The following is a 26,757-nucleotide window of genomic DNA, read 5'->3' on the forward strand; positions in this document are numbered from 1 at the left end:
AGCTTAGCATATATACTAGTTGTCTCTATGCTAGGCTAAGAATAATTAAGTTAAGTAGGTTATAATGAATAAATGCCACATATAAATGGTGTCTTCGATTTTTCATGAATATGCTTTATAAAATATAAGTAGGGCTAAATATTGTTTTCATGAAAATAGACGTGCATGCAAAATTCCATTGTAGATTGGGTCAAATGTTTGATCATGCATGTAGCTAAACCAAACTTTCCACAATATCGGCTGTTCATGTATAGTACAAGGTTATACGTTAATAGGGGGGGGGGGGGGGTGCTTCTTTTCTATATCCCATAAAAATCAATTATAATAAATATATTTTCTCTGTTCTTTTTTTACGTTAGTTACAACATTTTATGAGATTTAGAAGATGCTGATTCAATAATTACTCTCTACTTTGTATATTATTTCACCATAACTAAGCTAATTTGATTGTCAATGTTTAGCGTGAAGTTATGCAAGTAGTAGTTTGCCTTGTTAGACCACTGCCCATCAAACTAATAATTTTAATTGTTTTTATTATTTTCGGATAAAATATGGTGTATTGCACAACACATATCACACACCGTTGAATGTAGTAATGTACCTTGTATTAGATACATTTAAATGTATGATTAAATCTATAAATTAAAAGTCAAGATTTGTGCATGTTGTAACATGCAAGTGATGCAACCATCATACATTTATTTACACTTCAATTTACTTTTTGTTCTTAAAAACATAGAATAAATGTAGCTTGTTTACGTACAAAGTTGACCTTATTTACAAAGCAAACAATGCTTTGTATAATTGTAATGATCTATATATATATATATAACTTCATATAATATACTTCAATCATTTCCTAGAATAACTAAACTTGTGTTATTTTTTTTGTTTGTTCTATTAAATTAGGTCAATTAGCTAGGGTGTTTGCTTTGCAAATCCCTTTTGTCTTGCTTTTTAAGTCACAAATATGCCAAACTCATTATGGGTTAGGATATGAAAAGAGGGGAGTATGTACATACATTTATAATCTTCCCTCAATTCAATTTTCTCTATTTCATTATTATGTAGATGTATTTGGAACGATTGTTATAAATTAAAAACCACCCCGCCTAATATACATTATATTCTAACGAGACATAAAAGGTTTAAATAGTTGGTCTAAACAACACAAAAACATCGAAGTAACATTACGAACGTAAGCATGACAAGCAAAATGTCCGGCTAGGCCCTCCTTATACTACATTAGCAATGGCTAAACACATACACAAGAGTATGAACCATAAAATACAAAGGAAGTAAGTAGTAGAATAATTATTATGATTAGTGACAAAAGCATATGGAATTGGTGTAATATAGCATCAAAGTCAACGAAAAAGTTTGGAAATGAGGAGACATAGGATACCGACAAGGTGAGTATAAACAAATACAAGAAGAAGTTTCAACTTAATTGGGCCGAAAGAACCGGTCGGTAACGCCGTGACAAGGATTTAACCGGGTCCAATGCCAGTTAACTTGGGTTTGATGGATTATCTAACCATTTTTATTTGATTATATATTATGAAAATTTAATTATAAAGTTTATTACTAAAATAAAAAGGTTTTGTTTTTAGCCCAAAGTCCAAATGGACCGCCCATGTGATTTGCTTTAGTGTTATTTGCATGAAAGGACGCATAGCTAAGATCTAGGAGATGTTAATTAGTGACTTAGTTGTTAATCATGTAATTTTTTTTTTAATTCAAGATCAGATTTGACTTTATTATATAAAAATCTTCTTGTAATATAGTATATGCATTTGCATGAGCTTAAGAATGTATGTAAGTTTACTCTTTTTTTTTATTTACTAAACTAATGCATGCTCTTCATTTGGACATGTATGCGATATGCATGTTTTGGTACAATTTCATTTTCTATTTTAATGTACTGTGTTACATTTCTTGTGCAGAAAATAAAAAAATAATAAAAAAAAACCCTCCAAAATCAACTGCTAATATACTACTCAAACTTATTAACTACTCAAGCTATGCAGAGTTTATATAATACTCGTATTCTTTATAATATAACCCTAAGAAGTTGAGATGGAACGCAACATGAAGGTTAATGATAGCTGCTCCTATAAGTTCCATGGCTCATTTCTCATCAAATACTCCAACACTCAGTAATAGATCAAGCTTTTTTTTTTTTTTTTTTTTTTTTAAAAAAAAAAAAAAAGTAATAGATCAAGCTAATTTAAGTCACATTGGGATATATAACATGGGTCTAATGTGTTCAAGTTAGTCAAGTTAGCCTAGAATGTGGTCACATGAAAATCATACCAATTTTAACGGTACTAATCTTATAAATCACAATTTAAAACCCAAAAATTGACATAATATTTTACTTGCAAAAAGCCCAAATTTCTTACTCAAATTATTGGACATTAGCCCAACTACACAACCCATAATCAAAATCTCGCATTTTTCTTCATCTTCTTCATTTCTTTAATCTCACCTTCACTTCTTTGCTCGAACTCCAGAAACCTCAAAACCACCTTCAACCGCCATTGTTATACTGAGAAACAAGAGCACAAATTAATGGAGGAGCCTCAAATTGAGATTGAGAATGGAAAATTGACCGAAGTTGCAGATACCCAGTTAATAAATCCCAGCAATGGAAAAGAAGCAGCAGCAGTTAAAGGAGTTGAAGAAGAAGAAGAAGGACAGGAATTGGCGGTGGGCCCAGTTCTCCCTCCTCAACGTCGCCAGAAACGCCCTCTTCAGTTCGAGCATGCTTACCTCGATTCTCTCCCCTGCGCCAATATGTAATTTCTCTCTCACTCCTCTTTTGGGTTTAGGGTTCTTGTTCTTAATTTTAATTATTTTAGATGTTATATAATGGGGTTTAAGTTTGTTAAGATTGGGATGATGGGGTTTTTGGGATTGTTTGAAATTCGAGTAAAATGGGTATGTTAGCTAAGAAAATGGGGTTGTGATGCAATTCAGTGATTTTAATTTGGGTATAATACTATAATCAAAGTGTTTAAGTTGTAATTTGATGTGTACAGTGTACTTAATTGTTAGTTTTCTGCTTAAATTTGGTTGTGTTACCTGAATAGGGTGTTTGATGGTGAGTGATTTGGTGGGGGAATTACAATGTGAGTGTTTGTGTTTGAGCAGGTATGAGAAGAGTTATATGCATCGAGATGTGGTCACCCATGTCGCGATTTCTTGTGCTGATTTCTTCATAACCGGAAGTTACGATGGTGAGTGAAATGGCCTTGTTTGCTTTGATATTCAATCTGTTATATGATGTGCTTTGAATTATGTTGTTGGTTTTGTTGGATTCTTGTTTGGGTTAGCTTGGATGGTAAAAGCTGTGAGGTGTCTAATGTGAATACGTTTATTGTTATGGAGGAATTACATAAACGCTAATCTAGGCATCACCTGATGTTTCCTGCCCTTTAGTTCAGTTTTAGGTGTCTCTTAGCTGCTACTCTTATAAGCCTGAGTATTGATTACTTTAAGCCAAACATCTCGAATATAAGGCTGTGACAGAAATAACTGTAAATAGGTAACATTCACAGTACCAAAGGGTGGCTTGTGGAGGGGAATTGATTTTGGCACACCCTTTATTGATTTTGGCACACCCCTATGTGAGAAGAGCATAGAAAACTGTGCTCTCACATAAGGGTGTGCCAAAATCATTTCCCCTTGTGGAGTTGTGGATGACTTAATAAAAGGTTTGTAGTTTTGTGCAAGAATTTCATGCTATCAGTGCTCTATTTAAAGTCTAAATTTCATGCTGCCTATGCAAGAATTTGGGAAAAAAGTTTGTTGTAATTAGCCAATACAGCTATTCCTAAAATTTATTGAGACCAGGGGATATTTTAGGGAATGGACTCAATGGAGCACGTAAAGGGTGGGTTAAAGAGAAAAAAGAAACGCCTAAAGTCTAAAGACAACGCAATAAAATAACAAATTAACAAGTGAATATTATATTATGCAAGTGAATGCTCTATATCAATCAATCAAAGCGTTAATCCCATAAGTGAGGTCGGTTACATGAACCAAAGTGACTATTCGGTATAGTCATCCACAAAAATCTTCCTCCTCCACCCTTACGATCAAATACCTCATTCTCCTACAAATCCATATGCTTCATATCCTTCCTAACTCCTAACCAAGTCATTTTCGGTCTCCCTTTACCTCGTTTAACCTCTCCATGATCCCACCCTTCCACTCTTCGTACCAGTGCACCCAGTGGTCAAATGAACGCTCTATAGGTCATTCAAAATACATAGCAACGAAGTCAGTCTTGGATTTACTGCAAAAGTTGGTTTAAACTTTATTGTAAGCGACCATGCGAGTCTTGGTGATTGACGTGTTTAACCTAGTGTGTGGAATGTAGTGGTGTACAATGTATTTCATTTTGGAATGTTTACATAATTTGTTGATGAAATGTTGCCATGTAGTCATTCATTAAACTTTATTTAGAACTGTCGAAGAATTGTAAAACAAGAAAACTGTTTGGTCTGCGCTGATTTTAGTGATATTTTTTGATGAGTTTGTCTAGAACAATGTCTCTTTTTTTTTAGCTCAATAAAAATTGGTGTTCTTAAAGCTAATTCCGTCATGATGTTCCCATAACTGATTCATACTCAATTATGCTCTATGCCATGTTTATTAGCTTGGTAATACTTTATATGGGTTTTCCATAAGCATTATATTAACTTAGTTCATCTGGAAATTTATTATAATTAAGTGCGAGATTCAACGTGTTTTAGCAACCAGCTCATCAAAACTAAGGGTTTTTTTTTTTTTTTTAAAAAAAAAAAAAAAAAAAAATTATTTCGTATTATTTATCATTATTGTTATTGACATCCTAGTCATTGTATCATTTTCTGTAGGCCATCTGAAGTTTTGGAAGAAGAAACCAATTGGCATTGAGTTTGCTAAGCATTTTAGATCTCATCTGGGGCCCATTGAAGGATTAGCTGTGAGTTACTGTGCTCTTCGTTCATCTATTTGTATCTTGTGATCTTGTCTTGTTTTGCTTATATGGAAGAATTCTGAATGCTGCTTTTGCAGTCTTTATTTTAAAGGCACTGTCATAATTCTTAAAGAAATACTTTGTATATGCATTGGCATTGCCATAAGCATTTAATATTTCCATAATCTATATGTATGGATTTTAGTTTTAGCTCTCTGTGTGTGTTTGTGTGTGTGTGTGTTTTATATTGAGGTTGGAGAATGAGTGATGTATTTGTTCGACCTTAATTATTGTCCACTCTATAATTCACAAGTTTACTCTGAAATGGCAATGTGCTTTAAGTGTCGCATAGATTGTAATAAATCAATAACCACATTGTTACAATCACTTTGTGCCATTTACTGCAAGTCAACCTGGATGAAGGATGATGAGTTGCAGTAGGTATATGTCTGCCAGCGTAAATACTGAGTCACGTCTTATGGACATGAATCAACATTTAAATATGGTTACATGTTTACTCATTGTTATATTCACTGCTAACACTTTGGATTATAAGCTTTATACTGTCTTCATCCATGACTTATCCCAGTTTTGCAGGTTAGTTTTGATGGCTTGCTTTGTTGTACAATTTCCAGTGATAATTCTGTGAAAGTGTATGATGTGGTGAACTATGATATGATGGTCATGATTCGTTTACCATATATCCCGGGTGCCGTTGAGTGGGTTTACAAACAAGGAGATATTAAAGCAAAGCTGGCCATTAGTGATCGGGACTCTCCATTTGTGCATATATATGATGTGCGAGCTGGAAATAATGAACCAATCATTTCCAAAAAGGTATATGTAATTGCTAATGTGATGCTTATGATATAATCAAAAGGGTAGGGGTGATGACACAAGCGATTGGGGGGGAGGGGGGGGGGGTGAGATAAAGCAGAATTATAAAGAAACATTACTTTGCATTCCTTTCTTTTGCCAGTAGATTTTATGTTTTTTTGCTAACGTGAACTCCCTTGTTGGAAGATACACGCTGGACCAGTGAAAGTGATGAAATACAACCCTGTATTTGATGCCGTTATTTCTGCAGATACAAGGGGAATATTTGAGTACTGGGATCCTGTGACACTTGATTTTTCTGAGAATGGGTATGTACATTTTCAGTTGTTTTTATTATTTCCCTGTTGTATTCGAGCGTGTTCCAATATTTGAATAGCTTTGGAATATGCATATAAGCAACTAGATCTAAAATAAAACACAGCATACTGCTTTTGTTCTCTCTCTCTCTCTCTCTCTCTCTCTCTCCATAACAATAGGTCAGCCTATTACATTCTTCTGTAAGAATGCTCCTGTTTCTGTTCTATCTGCAACTAATTTGTATGACCATGGTGAGGCTATATCATTACATATCTGCTGTCAGGTTTCTGAAAATCGTCTAAAATGAGTTGGCTATTTTATCTATACCATAGGGGACAGGGTCAATAGCTGGTAACATAAAAATACACTTTAGTTTGTATGGTGTATCGCACTCATCATGTCCTGTATGACTGTATCTGAATGTCTGGTAGCATACAAGTTAGCACAATTGAAGATTTTGTATCTACTGTGATAATTTTCTGACTTGAGAGTTTTGAATCAAGAAGTGGCTTTGGGGGGGGGGGGGGGGGGGGGGGATGTGAACTTGTAGAAGAGTAAGTGTTATTGGATGCATGGTGTCTTTGCACCCCCTTTCCAGACCAGTAACATGATAAAATCCAAGTGTTAGCTAGAAGCTTTCTGTTTTCTGTATGTTATGAGCCTTTTGCATATAGTATGCATGTAAACGCAAATGTACTTTTCATGTAGTCTTTATAGCAGAGAAGCTTTTCTCCCAAGCTTTGACACTTGAAAGCTGTAGCTGATAGAATATATTCCCTGCTTGCAGAATCACTTTCAAGTTGAAAACTGATACAAATCTTTTTGAAATGGTGAAGTGTAAAACAACAGTTTCTGCAATAGAGGTACTATCCTTCTTTTAATTTTTGGTCTGCATTAGCATGACTGTTTTTGGCCCCCTTAAACTTTGGTTGTGATTGTAATCGTGCATGGTATCGTGGGTTTTGCTTATGCTTTGATATCTATCTTCTTAAAAGGATAATGTAGATCTGATCAATTAGATACATAGTTATGCTATGCTGACTTAAGAATTGATGTTTTATTCCTTAGGTGAGTCCTGATGGTAAGCAAATTTCTGTTACCTCACCTGACCGCAGGATACGTGTATTTTGGTATAGGACTGGTAAATTGAGGCGAGTTTATGATGAATCACTTGAGGTAGGGTTAAAATTGTAAAACTCCTCTGTTAGTTTATTGATTTTTACTTTAAACCTGTGTTTCTTAATTCTCTACTGAGGTAATGCTATTCTCTTATTAGGTGGCTCAAGATCTACAAAGAAGTGATAATCCTATGTATCGTCTGGAAGCCATTGATTTTGGAAGAAGAATGGCTGTTGAAAAGCAAATTGAGCAAACAGAGGCTGTTCCTCAACCAAATGCAGTCTTTGATGAAAGCTCAAACTTCCTTATCTATGCTACACTCCTCGGTATTAAAGTATGTTATAAGTGTAGATGCATATTTACTGTTTCTAATAGGTGGTTATGCTGGTATTTTTATGAAATGCAGCTCAATAAATTTGTTTCAGGTGGTAAATTTGCACACCAATACTGTGTCGCGAATTCTTGGTAAGGTGGAAAGTAATGATAGGTTCTTGAGGATTGCCCTGTATCAAGGTGACCGAAGTAATAAAAGGGCAAGAAAGATACCTACAGCTGCTGCTAATGTTAATGAAAGCAAAGACCCCTTGATAGATCCAACTTTGCTATGTTGTGCATTCAAAAAACACAGGCTGTATTTATTTAGGTACGTTCTCAAGGAATCCAATGTGTCGTTCGTTGTAGATCATGCTCATCTGATAGCCTTATGTAAGAGCTTGAGGTGAGGTTTAGACGTTGGATCTAATTCTCATAAAAGATATTGCCTAACCCAGTCGGAGAGAGCCAGAAGAGACTGAAGATGCCACTAAGGGACGGGATGTGTTTAACGAAAAACCTCCTGCAGATGAACTCTTGGCTGTGTCAGAATTAGGAAATTCAGCAACAACATCCCTACCAGACAACGTGGTAAGCTAGCATTGCTATGTTTTCCAGTATGGTTTCCTTTCTAAAACACGCATATGTGCAAAAACCACATAACTGGTTATAATTCCTCAGATTTCTTTATAATAGATTTTTCCAAAATATTGCAGCACATCTACATCAGGTAATATTTAATTAAAAATGAACTAAAAAAGCAATAACAAAAAGGCCCTTAATTTTATGAAGCGGGTAGGAGGTGGGATAGATAATGGTTGATGGGTAATATGGAGTGGGTTAATCCTTCTCTCCTCTTCCCTTCAAAAATTTGTCATCCTCAAGTGTTTGACTACATCTTCCACTGGAGATATTAACCTGACCTATTTTCTGAGTATCTTCAAAATCCTGCATGCTCTAATCTCTTTGACTATATTCAGATTATATAAAATTTTAAACAATTCTTTGGATAACCAATAACTTTTATTTTATTTTAACATGAACTTTTTCTTATTTTTTTTGAAGGTTTTTGGAGCTTTAGTTATAAATCTCTAGTCTTTCTTTAATGTTTTATCATCCTTTCTTTTTTCTTGTTCTGATCCAGATTCTAAACACAACAATGGGAGACATTCACATGAAGCTCTATCCAGAAGAATGTCCAAAAACTGTGGAAAACTTTACCACGCATTGTCGGAATGGATACTATGATAATCTGATTTTCCATCGTGTCATTAAAGGTTTCATGGTTCAGACAGGAGATCCACTTGGAGATGGAACTGGTGGACAATCAATTTGGGGAAGGGAATTTGAGGATGAATTTCACAAAAGGTGACATTTTTTATGCCAATTGCTGGTTTCTTAGACTATCTGAATTCCAGTTCTTATTTCTCAGTTTTCATGTATATGGAGTATGGCCACCTAACAGATTCAATCATCATATTTATAATTAATCTGGAAAATTATTCATAAGAGAAACCTGTAGTTTACAAGTTGATTTTTTTGAAACAAATTTACTTGGCAAATATCTTATGCCTACCAGGCTCCCACCCAATAGAAAAGAAGGAAGGATAAAAGGTTGGCTTATGACTCTTCTTGATGAACCTTGTCTTACTCTTAAGAGCCAATTCCTTGAACATGCTGTAGTCAATTTGAAGGCATTTCACTCGGTAATTGTGATCTCGTAATTGTCTGTAGATGTGCTGCCTTTTTGTTTAAAGATAATGCACACAGATAAAAGATTTGATAGTTGTTGCTGTGTTATTCTAAGGTGTTTTAATATTGCAATTGGTATTATGAAACAAAGGAATTGGCTTAGGTAATTTGAAACAGAGGTACTCAATGCAATATTTTGTTTGATTTATGAAGTTGTTGCTCTGTGTGCTTGCACGCCTGGATGTGTGTTTTTCTGTGTTTTGATGGTAATTGATTCTGAAAATAGGACCCTCATATGTAACTTTTTGTTATTATCAATAAGAATTTCATTCAACATTATGTATTATGGATGCAGGGTGCAAGCTTTTGTTCATTTACAACTGTTATTTCTTGTTATTGAATGCTATTAGTATCCTGTCATTAACATTATCTGTCATTTGTATCTGGTGTACAGTTTGCGGCATGACAGGCCCTTCACAGTTTCTATGGCAAATGCCGGTCCTAATTCTAATGGTTCACAATTTTTCATAACCACGGTAGCTACTCCATGGCTTGATAACAAACATACAGTTTTTGGTAGAGTCGTCAAGGGAATGGACGTTGTACAGGTATGACAGGACTTTTTAAAATTTCCTAAGCTAATATATGTTTAATTTAATCACACATTGTTAGTTTGGTATTTTCAGTTATATTGTTAGCCTAACTGTCATTTTATTTATTACTTTCACACAGGCCATAGAAAAAGTGAAGACTGACAGAGATGACAAGCCATACCAAGATGTCAAGATTCTTAGCGTAACCGTACCCAAATCCTAGGAGAGCTTATGTATTACAAATTGGATGATGGCTGTTACTTGCTGAAGTCGTCCACACCAGGTATTTAGTGTGATCTACCTTGAAACTATAAGATTGTGTCAGCATGTGCGGAACTTAATGTTTGAATGAGTAGAAAATTCTCCAAAATCTGGTCTGTATGTAGTTTTATACTAAAGGAGACTCCAAGAGGGGCTTGGTGATTTTTGGAACTATCATACACTCAATTTGTCTGTGAATCTAAAGAATGGGTTCATTTCCTTTTTATTTTTTGGGGGTGTGGGCTGCTGTTGACCTGTTGTCTTATTTTGCTTATGGGCAAGAGTTGGAGACTATTATATTAATAGAATTTTGGGAGGCACAAAACATGGCTCTTCTAGCTCAACTTATTTTGAAAAAAAATAAATGATCCCTAGAAATGTTGCTCTCTTGTTTTAATGTCATTCACAAGTCTACTTCGATCTTCTTTGCTTGATACATTTTTTAATATGTCAGAATATGCTGCCTCTTCCGTGTTTTAAAAATGTTGGTTGCAATATTTCCTGAATGGCTTCCTGTTCGGCCATTTGCCTTTGGACCAAGATAATGTTTTTTATGGCAAGTCCTGTATAATAAGTTGAGCTAAGTTGAAGTGTTCAAATTCTGAAAATTGGTTGCTGCAAAAATTGCTATTCTGTAGCTGTTGGCAGCTGTGAGGTTGTTGATGCTCTCATTATTGTCTTGGTGAGTTATTGGGGGTTTTGTTCTTTTGTGCCAATCAGTTCATGAACACAATAATGAATGGATTTGATTATTTATGAGAAGCAATACCAGTGGCACCAATAGTGAAGTTTGATTTCATTTACAGATCATGAGTTCTTTTACCCCTTCCTGATACAGGATACTTTCTTGCTATGATATCATCATCAAGACATCATTGAGAGGATCGCTATTAATTTTCATGTACTGTATGGACCACCACCACAACTTATTTAGATGAAAAAATCTAATCAATGTCCTAAGTTGAAGGTTTTGTTCTTCTTGCTAGCGAATATAATTAATCAGTTCATTTTGGACAATGGAAGAAGAAACCTTTTTTTTTTTACAGGAAATTGCATTTCTAAGCTTATGGTGATTATCTATCTTATTTTTACAAATATGTATGCAATGCAATTTCATGCCAAGGTGGGAAAAGTAAATGACTTTCTATGTGATTATTATTTCTGTATGAGTTAATTGTTTGTAAAGAATTTTTTTTCTGGATGTCAAATTATCAATAAATACTGCGTAAAGAAAGTCATACATAGCAAGGTCTAGAAAGATTATTCTAATTAGGCGTTAAGAAGACAGAATGTGATTTTTTTTTTTTTTTTTTTCTTTTTTTTAGGCGACTCAAGGTATTCATGTACAAAGAGGGTTGTGTGAATTCTAACGAGTTATAACCAGTGTTTATTGGCAGTCTTGTGGAAATCATAGCAGTTAAGATTGCCGTGGTTGGATATTTATTTTTGATTAGTATTGTGTTTGTATGCTAGCTTGAACTTTTTGTTGCATTACTGGGTGAACTTACATTATTGTTATATTACAACTTTTTCTTCATGAAGTAGCTCAAATTTTCTTAGTTTTAAAACAAGGACTTCTGGTACGGAGTAGCTAAATGTTGCTGAAATATGTTGGTGAGTTTATCCCCATTTTCAGGATGTTAAGATAGGTTACGAAGGCGGTATGATGGGGACAGCCCTCCTAATTAGGGAATCTCTCTCATTGTCAGTTTAGATGATGATTCCATCAGTTGTTAAGGATATTCGATTCCACTAGGTTTACTCTTAGGGACTGAATGTACTTCTGATTAATTTCATCCTTGATAGTAGAATGGATGGCATTCCTCTGAAACTTCTAAATTCCCTTAACGCTGTTAGGAAATTGTCTTTATGGAGTAAAACCATTCATGCTGTATAACATTATGGTTATCGAAAAATCCCTTCTTCTTTAGTGATCCCAGAAGCCTCTCTCCGACCAGAAACTTCCGGGATTAAGAAAGCATGGATGTCCCAGCAGGTTACATAAGTTCATTCATTCATTGTTCTTATAGTTATTTCCGCTATAAAATTAGTAGAGCTTTGAATTCAGCTCCAGGTATTTTCTTAGATGATCATTCTATTTGATTTTATTCAATTCAAGCTGTCGGTGTACTTGATTCAGCAACTCATGTACCCGGCTGAAATTCTTGTTCCCCACCTCCTTTTCATCTTATAATGAAATATCTGGGGAATTTTATTTGGTGATGCATTGTTGGTCCCTCATCAGATACAAATCAATTCATTATGGTACACCAAATCCTGTCAAATCTTAAATCAGAAATTGATTTTTTCGCCATATTGGAACTGTTCGTGTGGAAATAATAGTCACATATAGTAGGTGTCACATAGTATATCATGTCGAAAGATTTTATGGTTGGATTTTCAAACGTATCCCTACTATAATGAAGTTGCGGATACTGGATGGTGAAGAAGAGATTATTAACGTGTAGGTTATTTTAGTGAAACTGTGTAAGAAAAAATAAACCGAGATTGGGACAATATGACAATTAAAACGACGGAGGGGTATCGAATTTTGTGAAAGACAAATATCTTCTTTTTTTTATTATGTCCCAGCAGCATTAACATCTGCTCCCACACGTTACATGTGTGTTTGTCCTGCTAATTAATAGAAGTACTTCTTAGTTGCAAAATCTTATTGAAGCTTCTGATTCCCATAGCTAAGCTAGTTCAGATCTATAATTATCTTTCCATGTTGTTTTTGTATTCTCAGATCTTGAGAATCTGATGTATCATATAATCGTGTTTGTCTGAATATGAAGATCCAATCTAACCTTACAAAATTATGTGTACCCTCACATTTTCACTTTCTCTGCCATTTTCACCTTAAAGTCATCCTTTTCCTTTCTCCTTTCATGTTAGCTAAAACTTTGTGTGTGCGCGCGCCAATCCTTACTTAGAGCTATGTTATCTGTATTACGGACCAATACAGGATCAATAATGCCTGTTGTATCTCACAGTCTCACTATTAGTTGTGTGACTGTGTCTGAGTAGGTTCAAATCTTGGTTCGCTCTCCTATCAAGTAATATTTTGTGTGCGTCAATTTGTACTTACTACTTAGATTAGAGCTATATTATCTGTGTTACATACCGTTCTAACTTGATAATGCTTGTTCACTCTCACTATTCGTCATGTCTAAGGAGTTTCAAATATAGGTTCGATAATGCCCATGCTCTTTTGCTATTAGTCGGGTTTGAGGAGGTTCAGATTTAGTCTCTTTTCGGACATGGTATCGTCTTTTAGAGTATCTGGTTATGAGTACTTGTTGAAAGTTTGAGACTCTATCTATCTATTTAGACTGCATATTCACGGAAAAGTTAATCAAGTCAAAAGAAGACATTTCGGCGTGGAGCAATTTTCAGACATTAACTGACAAAATGTGATATTTTGACATTAAGTACTACTATTAGTACTACCCAACTACAGGATTCCCACTTTACTGCTTTAGTAACTACAGAAAAAAGCTTAACTCAAATCTTCTTTTTACATATTTTGATTCCAATTTTCTCGTAATTAACGGGGCTTAATTAATCTATCAACTTCAGCTTTTGCAAGTTGTTGTATAATTAAACCTAGACTAAATCTTACTTGACCTTAAATAAGCGCGGCGATTTGATTCTGACCGTCTTCATCAAGCTTTTTATTATTGTTTACTAACACAGTAGCACCTGAGCTGTGAAGTGTGAACTCTGCATCTCTAATCACTGGAAACTAACTAAAATAATTTAGGGTTTATTAATCCTGGAATCAATCCACATTTTACGTGATCTGACTAATTTAATCAGCGGAAGCACGAGGGAAAGACACAAGAGTAATCAGTTACTAATCTGGATCTTATCGACCCTATATTTTTCTCACTTGAATTACAAAAAAAACGAAGAAATATAAATTACATAGTCAGATAGAGCTTAGAGAAGCTCTATTTAGAGAGTATTATATAGTCATAGATTTCACACACCTACGTTGGCATACACAAAGAGTTAGTAGCAGGTTACTTAAACCTGAGGTAGGTTCCAATCTTACAAACTGCATTTCTATATTCTACACCACCATTAACGGGGCACAAAAAACACTACTAACTAATGACAGGTAGTTCGACCAGACAAAATGTGATTAACGCCTTAATTAACGCCCATCAAGCATAGGACTCAGAGATTTGTATGGACTAGGTGGCAGACTGCTCTTTCCTGATGCAGCTACGAGGCGTTGTGCAAACGCCTCGATTCTCTCCCCGTTCGACTCTGCCAACATACGTTTTCCACCAAATGTTAGCGACTCCACACCCTTCTCCTTCAACACTTCCTCCATCGTCGTTGGTTCTAATCCTCCGAGTCCATTTGCCTGTACATACATACAATGCCGACATTAGTACCAATGCATTACTAGTAAAATGCGCACAATACATTATTAATCTACATCCATTTACCTAGTAAAACAACATAATTACATTATCCAAGCACGTCTTATTCACTACATTCATTCAAGCACATCTTGATAATATCGATTATTTTTCGAGATAGTAAATTTTCTTATTTTACCAACCTTAATAAGTTGGGCTACCATTCTACCAACTATTCTAACTTCTTGTGTATTTTTCCTATCAAAAAAATATTAACACATAAGGCTTGTGAGTTGTGACTCAACAGGATAAAAACAATGTGCTAAAATAAATTAAATACAATCTTGAGATATGATTTTGCCTTTTCTATTTCTCTTTTTTCCTTGTTTAGCAAAAGTGTCGGCAAAATTATTTTAAACATAAAATCCGTGAATTATGCGACTGCACAATTATTACACATACAACATAGTTGACGAAGTTGTCGACCTTCGTCGGTCTCTAATATAAATTGTTGTCCCATCCAAAATTTATTACTCCATGCTTCTTCATACACTATTACTACGATCATTTCATACCTTTAATCATCATTTAAATTCGTTAATTAATGTCGATTTCTAACAGTTAATCTACTCAACAACGAACAAATAGTCCTAATTGAAAAATCGCTAATAATAATCAGGCATTTGACTAAAATAAAACGAAGAAATTAATTACCTGAATACGAACGTAATCGTTACGATTCCAACAGAACGCGTTGCCTAGCATTTGATCAATTGTCTCGGAAACACCGTCAACAGCAATATTAACAACAGAATCAGTTGAACATTCTCCATTTTTACTGCTCACTGTTAATTTTCCACTACTACTCAACGTTCCGTTACCTAAAGACAATACCAGTAAATCTTCAACGCCGTTTACCGACGGAAAATCAACCTTGTTATGCAGAACATGAGTAACTGCAGCAGCCGTCGGATTATTCATCACTAAGCCTCCGTCGACGCCGCAACACGTCGTTTTTCCGTCAACGGATGTTAACTCAAACGGCTCAAACACCGACGGCGTCGCCATTGCAGCGCGACACACTTTCCAAAGCTCGAAGTCAAGCGACGTAAACTCCGACGCGCTAGCAGCAGCGCGTGAGAAAACGAACGGCGCAGATGTATTGAGGTCGTAGCACGGAATAAGGATCGGCTTACAAGTGTCCTTCAACGTCATCGGAGTTTTCTTCCCATTCTTCGAGAAAACTCCTTTTAGAACCTTCTCAAGACTTTCACCAGAGCACCGGCGAGATTTCCGGCGACGGAGAACTCCACCGCGCTTCGGCTTAAACATCGCCGAGAAGTTCCCGACGAGAAACTTCGCCGCGTCCTTCGCCGTAAACATCGGACGACCGGAAGAATCCGCCGCCGTGAGAATCGCCGCGAGAAGGCCGCCGATTCCAGTTCCGGCAACAATATCGAAAAAATCAGCAATTCGAGAATCATGATTACCTGTTTTCAGCCTAATCGCCTCTTCCAAATGAACTAAGAAGGCTACCGCAACGGCGGCGGAGGTTCCTCCGCCGTCGATGCTGAGTATCCTCGCTTTCTTCGCGGTTCCGCCGTTGTTGCTGTTATTACTTGAAAGCCATTGTTGCTCAAGCTTGGAGAATATCTCCATTGTCATCTTACTGAGCTCCATTTCCATGGAAGTTTGATAGTGCTTTTTTCTCAGAGGAGAGAGAAAAAAAATAAAAAGTAAGAAGAGAGAGAAAGTAGAGAGAGAATGAAGTGAGTGAAGGTCACGAAAATGGTGGTGGTGGAAGAAATGGAGAGTAATAATAATAAATAGAGTCACATAGTTGGGTGTTTATATATAACGAGGACTTAGTATTGAGGAGGACTGCTACGAACAGGAGAGTCATATTCCATTGATGATAGACGTGCGTTTTTATTATTTTTTTAATTTAATTTAATTAATCAGGGGGGTAAATCGGGTAATTTTATTTAATTTTAATTTTTGTTGGTTTTTGTTTTTAGTGGTGTACAAATTTGATTAAAATTTTTGGTGTATGAAGGTAGTAGTAGGTGGAAGTATGTTATGGGGTTTATCAAATTAGCACTGTTGACTAACTGAGTTTGGTGTCGTTGTCTTTGTTGGCACCTTCTTACGTGTTTCTTCCTTTCATCCCTTTTTCTTCCACATGTACATTTTCTTTCTCTGCCTTTTTTAATCCTGCATTTTAACCAAGCATGTTTGGAAGAGATAGTGAAAAACTTACATTATCATATGACCTATACCGCCAGGGCCGGCTAAGGGCCTGTGCAACCAGACCCTTAGCGCAGGGCCCCGGATCTCGAAAGCCCATTTCTATTGGAAGCCCAGTTATATGAAAAAAAATCGTTGCTTTGTGTTTTGTGACTTTTGTATGATTACTCTTTATTGCTTCAGTCTATTTCAACTTTCAAGAATCTCTTCATCCTAAATTAACTCTTCAAATTCATTTATTCCATAATTACTCCCATTAATTTGTATATTCCCATAACAATAGTCAATTCTTGTATTATAAAACTTTTCATTTTTCTCACTTCTTTTCTAATTTGTCAGTAAATATCACGTCTTTACCAAAAGAACATAAAAATTAAGCTTCCAAATTAACAACCCTTTTCAATTCATCTGTCAATCACAATGGTTAATTGGTTATGAAGGGTATATTTTCCAATCCCTGAACTGATTCCAATCGAAATATTATTTTATGTTTTCTACAACTAAATTATTTTAAATCTCAAATTTCGACAAACACCGATTAATTAGATTACTCATTATTGTGAATTTGGGATTACTCGTTCAAAAATCAAAGTTCATCCAATTAAATGAATCGGTTATGAGGTATGCATAAAGCATAATTTAATTTTACTTTTTTTTGAGATTTGGTATGAGGTGGTGTTGCATTTTTAAAGGTTGAAAGTATGACATTGTTTTTTTATTTGGAATTTGAAGAATTGCTAATTGGATTATCAAGTTGTTGTTTCGATCCTACTCTCATTGCGAATGTTTGTTGATTTTTGTGTTTTTGGTGCATTATATCTTTCCCTTTTTCTGATAGACTATTAGTTTAATTATTGCAGTGTTAAAATGTCATTTTAGTTTATCATCTTTGGTTGTACTGTTTGTTTGTTTTGTTTTTGTTTTTGTTTTAATTAACTATTTGCTGAATCATTCATTAAAAAAAATTGTAGTTCTAACTAGGGCCCAATTTTCAGAGTTAGAACAGGGCCTCCAAAATGTTTTAGACGGCCATGTATACCGCTATACGAGTATACACTTAATTAGGAGTACCCGGAATTGGAACCGGAACCGGTTAGGAACCGGCGGGTCCGAAACCGAGATTGGACCCGGTGGTTCCAATTCCAGGTAATAAATTAAGGACCCGGTTATAACCAATTCCAATTCCAATTCTCAACTTTTTGGACCCGGAACCGGTTGGGTACCCGGTTACCCAATATATCCTAAACTAAATAAATTTTAAATAATAAAAATATGTTAAATGTATCTAATTTGTACAATAAAAAAAGTATTATTAATACCTAACATGAATACAAATAGCTTAATGCATATATAAATATAAGTATTAAACACTAATAATGATACTAACTAAAATAAGAATTATAATTTGTATTATATTTTAACAATTACATACATAAGTGGGTACCCGGAACCGGTCCCCGGTGGTTCCAATTCCAATTCCTAAAATTTGGGACCCGGTTAAACCAATTCCAATTCCGGTTCCGAATTTTAGGACCCGGTTCCAACCAATTCCAAATCCGGGTCCTAAAATTTTGACCGGGTACCCGGTTTGCTCACCCCTAATTGTTACTGGTGATTTTAACTTAGGATAGTCTTTACAAGATTATTATGCAATCACTTTTGACATGTGAGCCTAGCTTAGTTATCTACCCCCTATATTGTAATGATATTGTTTTATTCACAATTTATTACTTCGTACTTTAAATTAGTTAGGATAAGCTTAAATTTATACTAAAATCTAGAGTTTATATTCTTAATGAGAAAATTCATAGCTATGCAGAAGGGGGTAGCTAGATGGAATAGCTCATTAAAGGGTGTAGGGTTAATTGTAGGGACTAGTACGGACTATAAATGAGTAGGGCATGTATATATATATGTATATATATGATAAATTAATTTATATGGTTAGAGTTTATTAATTATTGATTGATATTATTTAAGTTTTGATATCAAAATAAGAGCTAGCTACTTGCTCCATCTTAATTTCTTCGTCTTTTGAAGTTAGGTCTTTCATATATTAAAGTCCACCATATATCTTTGCTTTAATTTAATCACATTTTTTAACATTTTAGTAAAATGTGAAAAAACAGTCCTAGTAGTAAAATAATAATGCACTTTAGATAATACTTTGTCAGATGACATGCATTACATTTACTGTATATCAGTATATATATATATGTAACATTTAGTACATACTGTTCGGTCGTGACAAGAATAAATGATAGGTGAACCTTATCTTGCATGGCAGCGCACCAAGAGTGAAAATCATCTGTTTTTTCACTTTTGTCAAATACGGAATAATTGTAATGAACTATTGCAAACGGTTAAAACGCCAAATGGACCAAACTTAAAAGAGAGTAGTAAATAAACTAATAATAAACACATGAAATAATCGTGTATGTTTTGTAGACAGATCTTAATCTGATACGTTGTACTGTTACATTACCTTACATATATTGAGATCACGATGAAATGCATTTTGGAGCGATTTTTCACTTCATTGGCCATCATGTTATAGGTGAGTAAGTTTGATTAGTAAATACTTATTGAAGCAAGAATATGACATTAATGAAGTGGATAGTAATCATATTATACATCATGCTTAATTGGCTTTAGCTAACAACTTATTGTGGTGTCACCAAACATGAATAAATAGATTAATCACTAACGATAAGCCCTATAACTATATAGCCTCTCCCGTGACTGTACCATCCACCTTAAAATTGATTCATACAATAACATATTTGCCCACTACTCCAAATTGACACTGTATAAAACAAATCAAAAAAGGATAAGTAATCTATGCAACTATTTATGACAAATTACTCATTGTTTCATGTTGTTGTTCACAAATGATCTACAATTTGGTACTCCGTAGCTAATTATAATACGGAGTAGCTAATTTGACTAACTATAGTAGGTTGTATTAGATGTTTTGACTTCTGGATCTAGGAGATGGAGTGATCGATGGTAAGTTCCTCCATCTCACCCCCCCCCCCCCCCGCGGCCCCCTCACCAACAAGGCCACAAGTGATGGGGTTGGGGTTCGATTTCGGCCTCATCCCTTCACTTCTGTGATAGAGTTGGGGCCTCCGTCGTATCTAACTAGTTCGTTGTATTAATTATTTTGATAAAAGTGTTTGAAAAAATTACGTAGTAATTGATAACTTAAAGTTGTTGTGTTGGTTGAACATGTAAAATAATAAAATAAGGTAATAAAATTGAACTCAAAAGGCTTTAGTTTCAACTTTTAAAAATCAAAGGGTTAAACAAATGTACCTTGTTGAATCCACTATTTACCAAACAACAAAGATTCTCGTTATTGTTAACCCTGTTCGGGTCAAAAATCTTTTTAATAAATATGGCTTAGGCTTTGTTTGGCAAGCAACAAGAGTTTGTTTTTAGTGAGATGACTTGCCTATTAATTGATGTATAAGTTGATTAAATTACTTAGTTGCTTGTATAAGCTGTTTGGGACTTAGGGTAAAAAGTGTTTGATTAACTAAACTAGTTGTTAGCTATTCCGTATTATAAGGCAATAGCTACTTCAAATGAGTATATGATTTAAGAGAATACCGAAACTTGTAAGAGAATATTAAGTCTTAACTTCATTTAAGTAAAAATCCTAGATAAATCTTCTTCGAAGTATGTACAAGGACTACAAAAACCACGTCCCAAGAACATCAGTACTTAAAATTAATTAACTACTTCACTCAAAACTTGTTGAAGAATAAACCTCTCAAGTGTCATCACATGTAAGTGTCCCACATTGGTTGAAGAAGAGAGAATTAAACACTTTATAAGGCTAAGGGACTACTCCTCCTATTGCCATATGGTTTTGGGATGGAACCTTCTTAGACTTGTGAAGTGGACTCTCTCTCTCTCTTGGTTTGCGGGTGCGGCTCAGGCCCGCGTTTATCATGGTATCATAGCGAGGCCCACGATATGGGACCTCTAATGGTTTGAGTATATTGCCAGGCCCAAAGTTTGGGACCTTTAATGGCATTAAGTATTTTGGGCCAAATTGAATAGTCCCATAATCTTGATTCTTGAATAGCATCAAATACGTAATTTTTTTTGAGGGAATGAATAGCATCAAATCTTAAACCTTAAATGTTTCAAAGTACTTGTATAATTTTGGAATGTACTAAATACGAGTACTCGAGTTTCAAGACTATACGTACTCCAAATATTTTTACCCTTAATTGAAAGACAATAATACCCTTTGACTATTTTGATTTTTGACAGTAGGTAGTGAACTGGTGTACATTTACACTCACTCACTGACAGACAGTGTACTCGTATTTTGAAACATTAGTACTATACCCGTAGTTTCCTACGTGTTTTCGTACAATTTAATGTACAACTTTCGCACGTGTGACGACGTGTCTCCGTATCGTATATTTGACTCCCGCCAATTTCGGCTACTTTAACGGAAACTCCTTCATTTTCCTACCTTCTTCCCTCCTTTGTATTTCAAGTTTTCACTTTTTTTTTTTTTTAAAAGATCTCTTTTGTCCACATTCAAAAAAAAAAATTTTAAAAAAAAGAAAAGAAAGGTGATTAACTTAAATTAAAGTTACAATATAAATATAAACAAAACTTGCACTAGAAAAAGAAGAAAGAATAAAAATGGTGGTCCATTAATCCACTAACAACCCAACAAGTAACTAACACCACTGCCGGGAAAAAAAAATATAAATTAAAGAATAAAAACTTTATATTATACCAAGTAAATTATTTTTACCATAAAGTTTGCAAAAGTCATCAAGAATCATACCATACGAATTTGTAAACCGCAAGGCAAGGTTTGTTTTTCTAACTACCCATAAAAAGGTTTTAATTAAATATTACGCGCAGTACTCCATATAGTGTAGTATATATTATCACGGATACGTACTACGATTAGATGTTAAGAACAATTGAGAAGATTTTGATGAATGATAATTATTGAATATATCTAAGAAAAATCATTTATTATTTGATAATTGGTGAATACTGAATACAATGGATGATGATGAAACTAGAATAAGAATTAGAGTTACCTAACACAAATTTTTATTAATATCCAATTAAGACCCACAAATTTTGGAGCTAATCAATTATGTGTGGGGCGATGACGAAGTGTTGGTGATGATTATTGGTACGTTAGAGACCAACTGACCAAGAACTAATTAAGGGTTTAAATTAAAGAAGCAAAGAATTCAAGTGGTTATAATTTTTAATGGTCCCCTTTAATTGTCTTTGAGTTAAATTGAATTCTAAATTTGTTACGTTTTGTTTTAGTGGACAACAAAGTGCTTAGATGATACGGAGTACAAGATTTTGGTGATTTTCATAATCTAAATTAGCAATTTCACTGTTTATTTCACTACTGTTTGGTAAGCACCTATAATTAACCTCGAAAATGGTAAGTGGAATTTGAACAAATAGTAAGTGGAATTAGCGCAAAGATTAAAGATAAGTGATAATAAAATAAAGTAGGAAAAATTTCTTAAAAGTGATTAGAGATCGAGAGGGAAACTCAATTTTAATTTTTTGCCTTTTAGCTTTAACTCAAACTAGCTAGAAATGTTATCCCCCAAATGAGATTATTTTTGTAAAGTGTGAAGAAGTTTTAATTAATCAATTCATACAAATTATTCTGAATTTCTCAAGGTGATGTCCTAGTTTATATACTTGTATTAAAGAAAACGATATGAAATTATGAACTAAAGGCATGCATTGATGTTTGTTTGGTTCACTTAATTATTTTTACATATTTTTCAGGTATAAGCAAATTCACATTAGTAAGTTAGACACGTTCAAGAAAAACAAATTTTGATAAATTATTATAAAGAGTTGATAGAGATTACCCAACAATCTATAATCAAATAAGACTTAGTAAAATGAGACAAGTTGAATAGAATTTTACTCGTACTTAAATGTAAATGGCATGGGGTAATAGAACACGTTCGATTTTATGATACCGGCATTATTTGATGGCGGCGGCCTACGTTTGCATGAGAATTTGCAACCCTAATTACTTACCACGCGGCCAATAAGTCATGTAATTAATATTTTATCTAATTTTTAATTTTTTAAGGGACATTAGTCATCATGTTAATTATGTTTCTGGTTCAATTAAAAATTTGATGACTTTGATCCAAAGAGCCATCTACGCAAACTCTTAAATCATACCTTATTATATTTTTTTAGAAAAAGAAAAATACCTTAGCTTATAATATGAATACACACGAGCTAAGAACTTTTATGAACATCTAGGAAAATTCCTTCATATACAAATACAATGGATGATGGCGAAGATTGAAGAGATTGAGGTACCTAACATCATTTAAATAAGAATCATCCCATAAATTGGGCACACAAAATTTGGAGCTTATTATATTCATTATTTTGGCCGGTATGATAACTAGTAGGTTGGAGACCAAAAAGAAAATCAAGGTTTAAATTAATGAAGCAAGGAAATCAACTAATCAAGTGTTTATACTTTATTAGTATTAGTCTAATAGATTAATTGGACCCAATTAAGCTAAGTCTTAACTAATCTTGATTTCCAATATACGTTAAACTTGAACGCAACAATATAATAGATTAGTAACAAAAGAAATTTGTCTATGTTCACAATTGTAAATATTATATTCTTTTGTTAAAGCGTTTAAACATAATACTCATAGAATAGTCAAGTAGGGAAGTTTATATAGTTGTTTAGTATGAATTATTGAATAATCCAAAAAAACATATCTTATATTCTGATTAGGAGATTTATACGTACATGGCTTTTCGACATTGTTTGGGACTTTAGGTGACTTCACCATTATTAATCTAATATCCGATGATTAGCAATTAGGTAGTAGATATCTTCATAATTATTGTATTGCCTTAATTTGGACAATTAATCATTGTGATTCTTGTGAATTTTGGGTTATCTATATTCCTATGTATGTATACGTATTTGGCAACCCTACATTATCAAGCTTATCTCATCAACACTATATTAATGTTATTAGCACATAAGAATGAACAATTTTATATTATATATATATATATATATATTTTTTTTTTTAAATACATAGCAGTTAATCAATTCAATAATAAAAAGTCGTACTAGTGACAATGAACATTATTGTACTTTGTATTAGGCCAAAGCTACTCTGCTCTGCACTGTTCTGCTCTGCTCTGCAGTGTGTGGAAGTCTAGCCTTGCTCTGCTGAAATCTGCTCTGTCTTGCTCGATCTGCCCAGGAGCTCAAAAGAACAGGGTCTTAGTTGATTAGGTCAATCAAATTTTTGAATTTACTCCGTACTTGTGAGTATGAACTATAATTCATATTTACTACTATGTATTAGAATTAAATTTAGTTTTTGAAAGTACCAAATCCATAATATTATTATTTTCATTTATCCAAACTTACATTATACCTTGTGAAAACTTATTTTAGTTGTAATTTGTACTTGGATTACCCTTATTAGAACTTATTTTTTCTAAACTGAACTTATATAAACTTATTACATCTGAAATTAGTGAAAATTAGATGAACAGAACAGATTATTTTCATGTAAATTCCTACTTTATCAAAATAGCTCCAAAAAGAAAGAAACCTTAAATTCTATTTTCATGTAGTATAAAGTTTGTTTTAGAGGTCATGCATGCGCTTTTCTATCTTCTAGTACAAAATACTAGAAATAAACAAATTAGTTGAGTAGTCTACTTTCATTTAGTCTTAATAACCTCGTATTGCCTAAGCATGTAATAATTCCACTAGTCAAACGTCAATGAGAAAGCGACGATAACTAACGGAGATAAAAAAATATACAGTAACACCCACATAAAAAACATGATACAGTGGGTTGTTGGAAAAACAATAATAATGAATGATAAATATAAATAAAATAAAAATAAACATCTTACCCTTGTACGTATAGTATAATATCCGTATCCCATAATTTGTGTATTATACGGAGTATTAAATTCATTGCATGCAAAGGATCAAAAACAATTTTATTTTATTTTATTTTTATTTTTGAAAGGAAAAATAATTTTATTTATTTTTGTCATTATGGAGAAAAATTAAATTACTCACGAGGCATGCAATGGGATGCACAAATGTTAAGGACGTGATTATCCTTCGACAAAAATTGTGCTGTTGAAATAATTGTTACTCCACATTATATTGACAACTAAAGATGGACGATTTATTAAAATTTTTAAACAGTTATATGTATATCTAGAGGAAATTTTGTTAGGCAAAGTAAATGCCTCACGTTGCAAAATAAAGTTAAACATATATGTATGGTAGTATGGAGTATAAATTATACTCGTTTAATGAGTAAGATGAATACTCACTTTAAATGTATTAGCGTTTTTTTTTTTATTCTTCTAATTCCAAGCATATACCACTAGTGAAAAATAAATAAATAACTTAGAAAGCGGTTCAGAACCCCTAATGGAAAGCGGATTTGAACCGCTTGGGCTTGAGGGGCATCCCATTGCTCCTTTAAATGGTTTAACAACCAAATACAAGTAAAATTTTAGATTTATAAGATAAAAAATTATTATTATTATTATTATTATTATTATTATTATTATTATTATTATTATTACAAAAAACCTACAAAGTCAATCAATTTACAAGAATTTGGTGGGGAGCCGAGATACAATCTGGGCCCCCACCCCTCTAGCTATAGCAAACCCGATCCTGCTGAAGATATGAGCAGCTGCACGAGCACCAATATCCTGAGTCTTAGCGAACGCCTGAACTCGCTTCAGCAACGCACCAATATTATTATTATTATTATTATTATTATTATTATTATTGGATCAACCTGCAGGCTGTGTTAATATTGTGTTACAATGAACTAATGAAGTACTTAAACTTTTGTTAGGTTTTCTTTTCTACCCGTGTAATTGTATTATTGAATGTGTTTGAAGTACCTGTGTAGTTGTGTTGTTTGATTCATGTTATGGCTAGTTTATGAATTATATATACTGCTTTTATTATCATGCTGTAACTTGTGAATCATATAATTGTATGGTAATTGTGCGACTCTAAATTGGGTAAGTTTTCCCCATTATTTAACATTTATTACATGGTTTTTCTTTGTCTATTTTGGGTGAAAGTCGGTGAAAGGCACCTGTGTATTGGTAGATCACAAAGTAACAAGTACGAGTAGTTTACAATCTTATTGAATGTAGGAAAATTAGCTACTAGTAGCACTTTATATATAGTTAGCATAATTATGAGTGAAATGGGCTAAATTAACCAACCTATGCGACCTTTGGAGTTGCTTGTGATCAACCTATAGTCCTATACTACACCCAATTCAACCCTTGTACAGTTGTACTCCTTGCAATATTTTATGTCCAATATGACAAAATTAATGTATTGAGTTTATTATTGTTATCCATATACGAATAATGTATAAGGTATCGTTTTGTTCATTTTAAAAAGTCAAGGGTTGTAATGTTAGACAATTTTACAGTCATTGTTTAAATTACGACCTAACAATCTGTTGTAGTAGTGAACTTGATTTCGATGTGATTTTCTTATTGTTGACAAATAAATGACGTTTGGTTTGAAATTGAATAAAATCACTATCAACAAAATGATTTGTATAATACTAACAATAAACGAGTCCATTAATTATTAATCTACATCAACGAATTGATTTGTACAATACTAACAATGAACAAGTCCATTAATCATAAATCTCCATCAACAAAATGACTTGTAGAAGACTAACTAACTAACGAAAATAGTTAAACTAATTAGTTTACAGAATGAAAGGGAAAAAAAAAGGTAAAAGCCTATAATCCACACTTTTTGAAGAAAATTTTGAGGTTTCATGGCCTGGTGGCAAAAAGTGTTGAGACCCTAGGTGATATCTCGGGGTCATATAATGCCGTTTGCAACTATATATGATCATTATATGTTGTCATAAACGTACGTGGTAGGTTTGAGTTTACGAAACCATTGCAAGTTGTGAACTGGTAACATGACTATTTATACTCATAT

The 26,757-nt window shown here is 33.8% G+C and overlaps 2 protein-coding genes across 3 annotated transcripts; one reads left to right on the plus strand and one right to left on the minus strand.

The window, feature by feature from the left end:
- Nucleotides 1–2,461: 2,461 nt before the first annotated feature.
- On the plus strand, nt 2,462–10,911 carry LOC145616401 (peptidyl-prolyl cis-trans isomerase CYP71-like). 2 transcript variants are annotated; one of them, XR_014107639.1, is made up of 14 exons: nt 2,462–2,801; nt 3,157–3,242; nt 4,887–4,975; nt 5,567–5,806; nt 5,993–6,114; nt 6,891–6,966; nt 7,172–7,279; nt 7,380–7,556; nt 7,648–7,865; nt 7,993–8,125; nt 8,679–8,902; nt 9,681–9,834; nt 9,959–10,102; nt 10,535–10,911. XR_014107639.1 is itself a non-coding variant. In XM_081671113.1 (13 exons), exons 1-13 carry the CDS (start codon nt 2,575–2,577, stop codon nt 10,040–10,042), a joined length of 1,938 nt encoding a protein of 645 aa, XP_081527239.1. In that variant the 5' UTR covers nt 2,462–2,574; the 3' UTR covers nt 10,043–10,467. The 2 variants fall into 2 exon arrangements, 1 of the variants encoding a protein (XP_081527239.1); XM_081671113.1 differs by lacking the exon at nt 10,535–10,911 and having other exon boundaries at nt 9,959–10,467.
- Nucleotides 10,912–14,011: 3,100 nt separating this feature from the next.
- Nucleotides 14,012–16,314, minus strand: LOC145617319 (putative inactive patatin-like protein 9). Its single transcript, XM_081672012.1, has 2 exons — nt 15,171–16,314; nt 14,012–14,458 (listed from the first exon to the last, which is right to left on the minus strand). Exons 1-2 carry the CDS (start codon nt 16,140–16,142, stop codon nt 14,243–14,245), a joined length of 1,188 nt encoding a protein of 395 aa, XP_081528138.1. The 5' UTR covers nt 16,143–16,314; the 3' UTR covers nt 14,012–14,242.
- Nucleotides 16,315–26,757: the final 10,443 nt, after the last annotated feature.

This window comes from Chenopodium album, chromosome 26, assembly GCF_948465745.1.
Source record: "Chenopodium album chromosome 26, dcCheAlbu1.1, whole genome shotgun sequence".
Lineage (NCBI taxonomy): Eukaryota > Viridiplantae > Streptophyta > Magnoliopsida > Caryophyllales > Amaranthaceae > Chenopodium > Chenopodium album.